A 12,413-nucleotide genomic window follows, 5' to 3' on the forward strand; every position below is an offset into this window, starting at 1 on the left:
CCTAGTCTCCATGTACCTATCTAAGAGTCTCTTAAAAGACCCTATTGTGTCCGCCTCTACCACCGTTGCTGGCGATGCATTCCACACACACACCACTCTTTGTTTAGAAAACGTAGCTCTGAAATCTCCTCTGTACCTACTTCCAAGCACCTTAAACCCATGACCCCTCGTGTTAGCTGTTTCAGCCCTGGGAAGAAGCCTCCGGCTATCCACATGACAAATGCCTCTCATACTACACACCTGCATCAATTCCCTGCATGCTTCTCTCCAGGCTGAATAAGAGACTGAGCGCACTGGGGTTATGACGTTCTTCAGGGCTCTTGCTAAAGTTGGTTAAACTCCTTCTTCCCTGCTCTTTTCAACGTTTTGTGTCATTTTCACTCTTTTCAAAGGACCGCGCTTCAGACAGCTTGGTGGTCCCCCGTGTTTTATATCTGCATTTGTAAGAAGGTTCTACTTTGGCATCAGAAACGAGGAAAGTTTGCTGATATTAAGTGTATTGTTTATGGGAGCTGCTTTGTGCGTTAAAAGAGCTGCTCAGTTATCCACATTTTAAAAAAAAACTGAGGTACGGACGTGAAACCTTTGCTTGCAGAAACCTTTAATGGCACCGTAATTACCCAGAAACCTCTGCGTTGCAATTTTCGCTGTCGCTGAAGCATCGATCGAATGCGCAGGCGTCAGGGTTGCCGATGGTCCCGAATATCACGCATGCGTGCAGTATGCAAATAGTCTCGGGTATCCGTAGGCTTCAGGAAATCGGCTCAGGTAAGATATAAGCTGCTGGCAAGAATGAATCTCTGGGCGCGGGTTTTTCAACACCGACTTCGGGGACATTTGCTGTGAACTCCGGACATCGTGACCTGGAATCCCGGGACAGTCCTGCTCCCTTCCCTCTCTTTCAGCCCCAGGCTCCGAACACGGGCCCCGGGAAGCTTCCGGCTGATGAGGGAATGGGAGCCGATGGATCTCTCAGACAAAGCTGAGCTCCAGCTGTCTAAATGCAGGATTGGGAACTCGGAGAAAGGGAACAAAATCTTTTATATCACCAGGTGAGAAAATCACCTTTGTTCTGCCTCCAATCACAAACAAGAGAAAGTCTGCAGATGCCCAGAGTGAATGGGTCAAAACATATCCTCACGGCGAGAAAGGTCCAGAACAAGAGGAGGTAGAACGAGTAACACACACAAAATGCTGAAGGAACTCAGCATTAGTACTCTTTTCCATAGATGCTGCCTGGCCTGCTGAGTTCCTCCAGCATTTTGTGTGTGTTGCTTGTTCTACCTCCTCTTGTTCTGGACCTTTCTACCCGTGAGGACATGTTTTGACCCATTCACTCTGGGTACATAATGATACCAAGCACCTTTGCCCGGAACAACAAGTAGCTTTCACATCACAAATGTTCCAGACTCCAATGAGACAGACTACTGCCCTTCTCTTTATACTTTATTGTCGCCAAACAATTGATACTAGAACGTACAATCATCACAGCGATATTTGATTCTGCGCCTTCCGCTCCCTGGAGTACAAATATTAAATATTAAAGATATTAAAAATTAGTAAATATTAAAAATTTAAATTATAAATCATAAATAGAAAATAGAAAAATGGGTAAGGTAGTGCAAAAAAACCGAGAAATAGGTCCGGATATTTGGAGGGCATGGCCCAGATCCGGGTCAGGATCCATTCAGCAGTCTTATCACAGTTGGAAAGAAGCTGTTCCCAAATCTGGCCGTACGAGTCTTGAAGCTCCTAAGCCTTCTCCCGGAGGGAAGAGGGACAAAAAGCATGTTGGCTGGGTAGGCCGTGTCCTTGAGTATCCTGGCAGCGCTGCTCCGACAGTGTGCAGTGTAAAGTGAGTCCAAGGACGGAAGATTGGTTTGTGTGATGTTCTGTGCCATGTTCACAATCTTCTGCAGCTTCTTTCGATCTTGGACAGGACAACTTCCATACCAGGTTGTGATGCACCCAAGAAGAGCGCTTTCTACAGTGCATCTATAAAAATTAGTGAGGGTTTTAGGGGACAGGCAAAATTTCTTTAGTTTTCTCAGGAAGTAAAGGTGCTGGTGGGCCTTCTTGGCAGTGAACTCTACTTGGTTGGACCAAGTCAGGTCATTTGTGATATTGACCCCGAGGAACTTAAAGCTTTTGACCTGTTCCACTGATGTAAATTGGGTCGTGCAGTCCGCTACTCCTTCTGAAGTCAACAACCAATTCCTTCGTCTTGCTGACATTGAGAGATAGGTTATTGTCTTTGCACCATGCCACCAGGTTCTTAATTTCCTCTCTGTACTCAAACTTATCATAACCCGAGATACGGCCTACAATTGTTGTGTCATCAGCAAACTTATATATTGAGTTTGATGGAAACTTGGCTACACAGTCATGGGTGTACAGTGAGTACAGCAGGGGGCTGAGTACACAGCCTTGTGGGGCACTGGAGCTCAGAGTGATTGTAGTGGACAGCTTGTCCCCTATTTTTACAGCCTGGGTCCTGTCTGTGAGGAAGTTGAAGATCCGACTGCAGATCTGAGCGCTAAGGCCCAGGTTCTGGAGCGTAGGAATCAGTTTATTTGGAATGATGGTATTAAAGGCAGAGCTGTAGTCAATGAAAAGGAGCTTTACGTATGCGTCTTTATTCTTCAGGTGTCCTAAGGAGGAATGTAGGGCCAGAGAGATGGCATCTGACGTAGACCTGTTGCTCCGGTAGGCGAATTGCAAAGTGTCGAGGTTGACAGGTAGGCTGTGGTTGATGTGTGCCATAACCAATCTCTCAAAACACTTCATAGCAATTGATGTCAGAGCCACAGGTCGATAGTCATTCAGGCATGCCACCTTGCTCTTCTTCGGCACTGGGATTATCGATGCCTTCTTAAAACACGAGGGGATCTTAGACTGAAGCAAGGAGCAGTTGAAGATGTCAGCAAACACTCCAGCTAGCTCGCTTGCACAGGCCCAGAGAACCTGTCCTGGGACGCCACCTGGGCCGGAGGCCTTCCTTGGATTTATCTCAGGAAGGCCATTCTAACGCCCTCCTCAATGCCACCAGGTCCGGTTCATCCGGAGGAAGCGGGATGCTCCTTTTCTGTTCGAATCTTGCGTAGAATACATTTAGTTCATCAGGAAGAGAAGTGTCACAGTTATTGATATTCCCAGCCTTTTCTTTGCTCTCAGTGATCTCATTTAGACCCTGCCGCATCCCTCTGGTTAGCCTGGACTTCCAACTTGGCTTGATATTGCCTCTTGGTGCCCTTAATGGCTTTCCGGAGTTCACACCTGGATTCCGTGTAGCAACTGGTACCCCCGGACCTAAAAGCCACAGCAGTAGCCTTTAAAAGGGACGACCTCATACTGCAACCAAGGTTTCCGGTTAGGTAATACCTGGATTGTCTTGCGAGATAATACTCATTGGTATTGCCATCACTAAGTTCACCACCATCAGTCACCTGGGGGAGGGTTCAGGAGAAATGTTTATGTCCAGTATAGAAACTGGTGTTATCTGTGTGTATTGTGGCAATGCAAAAGTTGCTGGAGAATTTGCAAGTGGGAAGAAGTGGAGTGATATTTGGAAATCTGACTTTTTAAAGCATCATTTAGCAAGAAAATCACATATAGGCCGTGTGCAAAAGCACTGGTTAGAAAATCCTTCATTACCTGCTATAGGCCTGCTACATAGGTTGTGTGAGAGTGCAGATGAACTCAATCGAACCCAGAGGAGATCAAAGTTCTTATCACCAGTGATTTGCTCGCTGTTGAAATGAATACCTCTCTATATAAAGTTCAGTTTTCACATGTTGTCACTGGGCAAGAATTGTGCAGCACAAGATTTTTGCAGACACTGGTCATTACAAATTAGAGGGGACATTAGTGGGAAGGAGGGGAGACCTCCAGTGTCCCTGATACCCTCACATTCCTGACTCCCTATGACCCTGCACGTTAGGGAGTTGGAGCTGGAAATGGATGAATTCCGGATCATTCAGAAATCAGAGGGGATGACACGAAGAGAGGTGAGTTACACCCAAGGTGCAGGACACAGGAAACTGGATGCGAGTCAGGAAGGAGAATGAGGTGAAATAGCCATCACAGAGTACTCTTGTGGCCATCCCCCAGGACAACAGGTAGACCACGTTAGAAACTGTTGGCAGGGAATTAGCTGGCACAGGAAAGTCAAAGGGGATTCGTTAGTTAGGGGAACAGAACTAGAAGGGGGACTAATATCCTAGTGGTAAGGCTTGCTAGTGCTAGTGGATGTTAAACTGAAGTTGCAGGGCGGATGGGAGCCTGAATGCCAGAACAGATAGTGGAGTCATTGAAGTGAATTGACTTTATTACTTACATCCTTCATATACATGTGGAGTAGAAATCTTTATGTTCCGCCTCCATCTAAATGTGCAATTTGTAGTAATTTGTAATAAACAGTATGTACATCAGAATGGTCAATATAATATAGAAATACAATTGTATCAGCATAAATATATGAGTCTGATGACCTGGTGGAAGGAGCTGTCCCAGAGCCTGTTGGTTCTGGCTTTCATGCTGTGGTACCATTTCCCGGATGGTAGCAGCTGGAATAGTTTGTGGTTGGGGGTGAATCAGGTCTCCAGTGATCCATCAGGCCCTTTTTTACACATCTGTCACTGTAAATGTCCTGAATAGTGGAAAGTTCACATCTACAAATGCACTGGGCTGTCCGCACCACTCTCTGCAGAGTCCTGCGATTGAGAGAGGTACAGATCCCATACCAGGCAGTAATGCAGCCAGTCAGGATGCTCTCTATTCTGCCCCTGTAGAAAGTTCTTTACATTTGGGGGCACGTTCCAAACTTCTTCAGCCTTCTGAGGTGAAACTGGCATGCTTGTGCCTTTTTCACCACACAGCCGGGATGTACAGACCACGTGAGATCCTCGACGATGTTTATGCCGAGGAACTTAAATCTGTTTACCCTCTCAACTCCAGATCCATTGATGTCAATACGGGTTAGCCTGTCTCCATTCCTTCTGTAATCCACAACCAGCGCCTTTGTTTCTGTGACATCGAGGAAGTGGTTGTTTTCTTGACACCAGTCAGATGTTGTTCAAACTTCAGACAAAGTCAACAATCAAAAGATTGAGCATGGTGCTTCGAATGTACTGAGCTGTGTAAATCAAATGCAAGAAACATCATGGGAAAGCCAGATGAGCTCAGTGTATTGAATTATGATATTGTTACCATTACTGGGACTTGGTTGAAACCAAAAGTCTGAGGGATTGAGAGGAACAAATTTACAGAGAGATCACAGACTATGCCAGAAACAAAGACTGATACAGTAAGTGATTTTAACTTTCCATATATTGACTGGGGGTCCCATACTGTAAAAGGACTAGATGGGGCAGAGTTTGTCAAATGTGCTCTCAACCAGTAGAATTCTCAAAGTAGAAGTGTGCAATAAGCTATTAGGAAATGATCCAGGGCTAGTGACAGAAATTAGTGTATGGGAAGACTTTGTACCTAGTGATCATAATACCATGAGATTCCAAGTAAATATGGAAAGAGAGAGGTCTAGACCACAGGTTGAGATTCCAACTTGGGAAAGGTCAATTTTGGTGGTATCAGAAAGGATCTGACAAGTGTGAATTGGGACAGGATGTTTCCGGCAAAGGAGCACTTGGTAAGTGGGAGTTCTTCAGAAGTGAAGTTTTGAGGGTTGTATGTGCCTGTCAAAATAAAAGTTTGGTAACTGGTGCAGGGAACCTTGGTTTTCCAGAGATATTGAGGCCCCGGATATTTTGTTTCTCTAAGTGCCTCAGGCTGTTGGGTGCTACCAAGACTCATTAGTGACTACAATATTATAATTCCACGCCCTGAGCTCAGCTGACTTTTTTTGAAGTCATCTTCTGTTGGTTTCTAAAAGCTTCCCAATAGTTTTTGCTCTTTTGTTTGCCCTCTCTTTGGTTTTTACATTGGCTTTGGCTTCTCATTTCAGCCATGGTTCTGCCCTCCAGACCTTACAATGCTTCCAGTTCTTTGGGATGTATCTATCACTCACCTCCCGAATTGCTCCCAGAAACTCCAGCCATTGCTGCTCTGTTATCAGTTTCTACCAGTTTCCCCTTCCAATCAAGTTTGGCCAGCTTCTTTGTCATAGAAACATGGAGAAGGTCAGTGCAGAAACGTGCCCACTCTGGACGATCAGTGAATGGTAATCTATACTGTGAATGGTATCTATAATGTGAAAAAGACTAAGGAGCTGGTGGTAGACCTGAGGAGAGCTAAGGTACTGGTGACCCCTGTGTCCATCCAGGGGGTCAGTGTGGACATGTGGTGGCCAGTGCTATCATGTTTGCTGTTGTGTGCTGGGGCAGCAGGCTGAGGGTAGCAGACACCAACAGAATCAACAACTCATTCGTAAGGCCAGTGATGTTGTGGGGATGGAACTGGACTCTCTCACGGTGGTGTCTGAAAACAGGATGCTGCCTAAGTTGCATGCCATCTTGGTCAATGTCTCCCATCCTCTACATAATGTCCTGGGTGGGCACAGGAGTACATTCAGCCAGAGACTCATTCCACCGAGATGCAACACAGAGCGTCATAGGAAGTCATTCCTGCCTGTGGCCATCAAACTTTACAACTCCTCCCTTGGAGGGTCAGACACCCTGAGCCAATAGGCTGGTCCTGGACTTATTTCATAATTTACTGGCATAATTTACATATTACTATTTAACTATTTATAGTTCTATTACTAGTAATTATTTATGGTGCAACTGTAACAAAAAACAATTTCCCCCAGGATCAATAAAGCATGACTATGACTATACGAGGAGGCAAAATAGATAGGGTAGATTTTACATAGCATTCTTGCATCTGTATTTACTCAGGACACAGATACCCATTCAAACTTCTCATCAAATGGTGGAATCGAGCTCACATGCATCACTTGTGCTGGCATCTCATTCCACACTCTCAACCATTTCACTGAGAGGTTTTCCACACGTTCCCCTTAAATTTTCACCTTCCCCACTTACCCATGACCTCTGGTTGTCGTTCCACCCAAACTCAGTGGTAAAAGCCTGATTGCATTAACCCTATCCATACCCTCATAATTTTGTATACTTCTAACAAATCCTCAAATCATGTATAATTTCCTTGTTTATGTTTAAAGCCTTTTTTAGGGGTCTAAGATGATGAGGGGCATTGATCATGTGGATAGTCAGAGGCTTTTCCCAGGGCTGAAATGGCTAACATGAGGAGCCTGAATAACAGAACATATAGTGCAGAATTGTGGAGACAGATGTTGTTCAGACTTCAGATAAAGTCAGGAATGAAAAATTTCAGCAACTTTAGTTTAATCCCCCCCCACACACACACACACAAACCCACCTTCCACCATGCAGCTCTATCACCCCTTTGGCTTTCATCTCCCAGATCAATAAAAAGGAGGTGCATACCAGTTACAGGTAAATAGGAACAAATGGGGTACTTATGAAGTACAGGATATTCAAGTGAACACTTATGAAAGAAATAAAAGAAGGCATGAGGTTGCCCAGCAGACAAGGTGAAGGAGAATCTTCAAGGATTCTGCAGATATGTTCAGAGTGAAAAGATTGCAAGGGAGAAAATTAATCCTCTGAAAGATCAGAATGGTAATCCATATGAGGAGACAAAATAGATGGGGGAGATTTTTTTGCCATCTGTATTTACTCAGGAGATGGTCACAGGGTCTATAGAAGTGAGGCAAAGCAGCATCAACTTCATGGACCCTGTACAGATTACAGAGGTGGAGGTGTTTGCTGTCTTAAGGCAGATTACCATGGAAAAATCACCAGGGCCTGACAAGTTGTTCCCTATGACCCTGTGGAAGACAAGTGCAGAAATTGGTGGGGCCCAAGCACAGGTATTTAAATCATTCACAGTGACAGGTGAGGTACTGGAGGTTTGGAGCCAATGTTATTCCGCTGTTCAAGAAAGGCTCCAAATATAAACTAGGAAATTATACGTTGGTGAGCTTGACATCAGTAGTGGAAAAGTTATTGGAACGTATGTGCAGGAACTGGATATATAATTATTTGGATAGATGTGGACTGATTAAGGATAGACAGCATGGCTTTGTGCATGGTAGGTCATGTCTAACCAATCTTATAGAGTCTCTCGAGGAAGTTATCAGGAAAGTGGATGAAGGCAAGGCAGTGGATGTTGTCTACATGGACTTTATCAAGGCACTTGACAGAGTCTCATATGGGGGGTTGGTCAAGAAGGTTCAGTCACTCAGCATTCAAGATGAGATAGTAAATTGGATGAGACACTGTCTTTGGGAGAAGCCAGACTGTGGTAGCAGATGGTTGCCTCTCTGACTGGAGGCCTGTGACTAGTGGTGTGCCACAGGGATCAGTGCTGGATCTGTTGTTGTTTGTCATCTATGTCAGATATCTGGATGATAACATGGTTAGCTGTATCAGCAAATTTGTGGCTGACACCAAGGCTGGGGTGTAGTGGACAGTGAGGAAGACTATCATGGCTTGCAGAGCAATCTGGACACACTGGAAAAAATGCGTTGAGAAACAGAAAATGGAATTTAATGCAGACAGGTGTGAAGTGTTGCACGTTGGTAGGAACAAGGTCTTACACAGTGACTGGTCGGGCTCTGAGGAGTGATGTAGAAGGAAGGGATCTGGGAACGCAGGTCCATAGTTCACTGAAAGTGGTGCCCCAGTTAGGTAGGGACGGAAAGAAAGATTGTGGCACCTTGGCCTTCATAAACCAAAGTACTGAGTACAGGAGATGGATGTTATGTTGACGTTGTATAAGAAATTGGTGAGGCCTAATTTGCACTGTTGTGTGCAGTTTTGGTCACCTACCTACAGGAAAGATGTTAGAGGTTGAAAGAGTTCAGAGAAAATTTGCAAGGATGTTGCCACGTCTGGAGAATTTGATTATAAGGAAAGATTGAACAGATCAGGCCTTTATTTGTTGGAACGTAGAAGATTGAGGGGAGATTTGATGGAGGAGTACCAAAATTATGAGGGGTATAGATAGGGTAAATGCAAGCTGGCTTTTACCACTGAGATTGGGTGAGACTACAACCAGAGGCCGTGGGTTAAGAGTGAAAGGTGAAACGTTAAGGGGAAAATAAGGGGAAACTTCTTCACACAGATGGTCATTCGGGTGTGGAATGAGCAGTTAGCACAAATGGTGAATGTGAGCTCAATCTCGACACTTAAGAGGTATGAGTAGGTACCTGGATGGTAGAGATATGGGAGTAGAAAGTTTAGTTCAGCACAAACTAGATAGGCCGAAGGGTCTGTTTCTGTGTTGTACTTTTCTATGACTGTGACAAGAACCTTAAATAATACTAATATTCACTTTAATTCCTTTTAACAGACCAACCATTCATCTCAGCAGCAAATTTTTATACGGTGTTTAAACTGTGGCACTTTAAATTAACAGTGCATAAAAGAAAATCCCAGCTGCAGGTCAACAAAGGCTATTTGTGTGAGAGTGTTTCAGTTACTGTGGAGCCAGAGACCTATGTAGCTCAGTGGGAACAGGGAATAATACCAGTGGAGAGAGTCCATCTGATCCAAGTCACAGATTTGAGACGGCAGAAATGCACCATTCGTATATAGACAGGAAGAGCATCAGAGAGTTTAATTCCAGGTACCAGATACCATTTAATTCCATATACCAGCACTCTGCACAGTTAGAAGATGATTTCTCCTTCCAACTTGGGTTGACTGTCACTGTAACAGTGTGATGTCAGATCGCGCCTTGGTGACTAAAGTGATCTCATCTGAAATGTTGTCCTTCACCCATTGATGGATTTTGTAAATCTTTTTACAGGTTAAAAACTACAAGGAATTTGTCTATGGGAATCTTGAACACAACACACCCCTTTTGCTGTCTCTGTCCAGATATTTAAGAAGTGGAGCAAGGGAACCACTCGATCATCCTTCCTCCTCAGACTGTGGGGAGGGATTTACTCGATCATCTGACTGACTGGCACGCCCATCATTTTACACATGGGGAGAGGCCATTCACTTGCTCAGACTGTTGGAATGGATTCCCTCAGTCATCTCAGCTGAAGGTACATCAGTAAGTTCACACTGGTCAAGGCCATTCACCTGTTCTGTGGGTGAGAAGGGATTCAGTCGGTCTTCTCACCTGTGGACACACCAGACAGTTCACACTGGGCAGAGGCTAGTCATCTGCTGAATTTGTGGGAAGGATTCTCTCGGTCATCTGACCTCATGGCTCACCAGCGAGTTCACACTGGAGAGAGGCCATTCACCTGCTCAGAATGTGGGAAGGGATTCACTCGTTCATCCACCCTACAGAGTCACCAGCGAGTTCACACAGGGGACAGGCCATTCACCTGCTCAGTCTGTGGGAAGGGATTCACTTTGTCATCTCAGCTACTGAGACACCAGTCAGTTCACACCGGGGAGTGGCCATTCAACCTTTCAGACTGTGGAAAGGGTTTCACTTGGTCACCCGACCTACTGGTGCACCAGCGAGTTCACACCGGAGAGAGGCCGTTCACCTGCTCAGACTGTGGGAAGGGATTCACTCAGTTATCCACCCTACTGGCACACCAGTCAGTTCACACAGGGGAGACGCCGTTCACCTGTTCAGCCTGTGGGAAGAGATTCACTCGGTCATCTGACCTACAGAGTCATCAGCGAGTTCACACTGGGGAGAAGCCGTTCACCTGCTCAGAATGTGGAAAGGGATTCACTCAGTCATCCAACCTACAGAGTCATCACCGAGTTCACACTGGGGAGAAGCCCTTTACCTGCTCAGACTGTGGGAAGAGATTCTCTCATTCATTTCACGTACTGACCCACCAGCGAGTTCACACTGGAGAGAGGCCGTTCACTTGCTCAGAATGTGGGAAGGGATTCACTCAGTCATCCACCCTACTGAGTCACCAGCGACTTCACACTGGGGAGAGGCCATTCACCTGCTCAGAATGTGGGAAGAGATTCACTCGATCATCCGACCTACTGAGTCACCAACGAGTTCACACTGGAGAGAAGCCGTTCACCTGTTCAGAATGTGCGAAGAGATTCAGTCGATCATCTGACTTACAGAGTCATCAGCGAGTTCACACTGGAGAGAAGCCATTTACCTGCTCAGAATGTGGGAAGGGATTCACTCATTCATCCACCCTACAGCGTCACCTGCGAGTTCACACTGGGGAGAAGCCGTTCATCTGCTCAGTTTGTGGGAAGAGATTCACTCGATCATCCACCCTACAGAGTCATCAGCGAGTTCACACTGGGGAGGGGCCGTTCACCTGCTCAGACTGTGGGAAAGGATTCACTCAGTCATCCCAACTACTGGCACACCAGTCAGTTCACATTGGGGAGCGGGCATTGATATGAATCTCGAGGTTTCATTTCCTGTGGACTGTCATTTTAAGGGAGAGGGAGAGATTAAGAAGGCGAATCAGTCTGACTTTCAGCTTGTTTACATCACTCGCAGCTTGTTTAGATTTAACCAAGGACACAGACACTCAGAGTCAGATGGAGACAAAGGAGAAAAAATGGAAGGATCGAAAGAAGGGAACTAGTGGCCAAGGGTCACTGTTTAGAACTTTCCTATGCCCACAAGGGTGGGTTAAATATTGATTCAGTGAACATCGAATGTGTGGTTATCACCTCATTTGATCCATTGGAGTGGATCGGATTTGTGAAGACCACTTATGTCTTATGTGCCTGGGTATGGTCTGGTAATTCACTTGAAAATGATACCCCTTGTGACAAGTCCCTTTCGGTGATAATTCGTACGTGGATTTAGAACGACAAGGATAAAATCTACAGCGACTGTTCTCTTGTTTTACCACCGTGGAACCTGTGGAATTTGACATAATTGCCTTGTCTCGACATTTACCCTGGATTACAAATATCTCTCTCTCATCAACTATTCCATGGGTGAACTGAACTTTCATACTTTACCATCTCAAGACTCTAAGCTCAATAGTTTGGGAGTTATCTTTAAATATATATATATATATATATACACACACACACACGTAACACTGTTCAATTTTGTTTATCTTGTTTAAGTTACTATCTTATAAGTAGATACTAATAAAGATAGTGATTTTAACATCAAAACCAGACGCCTGGTGTAGTCTATTGCTGCTGGTTCGTTTCTAAAGCGTTACAGTTCGTAAGAAAATTGGGGCCTGCGCCTGGAATATGAACAAATTTGGGGGCATATTGATTGATTAATTATCAATTTCATTGGTAAATCCCTTTTGATTTATTTGTGTGTGAAAAATCAGCGGCAATGGATGTTGATAGATTTCTGCAAGCGCCAACCTCTGAAGCATTAGAGGATGCCAGAAGGATTGAGTTGTTGAGTATTGCTAAAAGGTTAAAACTTGGAAAGGTGAAATTGAAAAACAGAGGGAGGAAGCAAAACGACAGAGGCTG

At 45.0% G+C, this 12,413-nt stretch overlaps 1 protein-coding gene across 3 annotated transcripts; it reads left to right on the forward strand.

Moving 5' to 3' along the window:
* The first annotated feature begins 721 nt into the window (after nt 1-721).
* LOC140207560 (uncharacterized) lies at nt 722-11,999 on the forward strand. Of its 3 annotated transcripts, XM_072276106.1 has the most exons (3): nt 732-768; nt 2,647-2,738; nt 9,814-11,999. In XM_072276106.1, the coding sequence occupies exon 3, from the start codon at nt 10,221-10,223 to the stop codon at nt 11,355-11,357; it is 1,137 nt and encodes a 378-aa protein (XP_072132207.1). In that variant the 5' UTR covers nt 732-768; nt 2,647-2,738; nt 9,814-10,220; the 3' UTR covers nt 11,358-11,999. The 3 variants fall into 3 exon arrangements, with proteins under 3 accessions (XP_072132209.1, XP_072132207.1, XP_072132208.1); XM_072276108.1 differs by lacking the exon at nt 2,647-2,738 and having other exon boundaries at nt 722-768; XM_072276107.1 differs by lacking the exons at nt 732-768; nt 2,647-2,738 and adding an exon at nt 775-1,052.
* Nucleotides 12,000-12,413: the final 414 nt, after the last annotated feature.

Source organism: Mobula birostris, chromosome 13 (genome assembly GCF_030028105.1).
Source record: "Mobula birostris isolate sMobBir1 chromosome 13, sMobBir1.hap1, whole genome shotgun sequence".
NCBI classification, from domain to species: Eukaryota; Metazoa; Chordata; class Chondrichthyes; order Myliobatiformes; family Myliobatidae; genus Mobula; species Mobula birostris.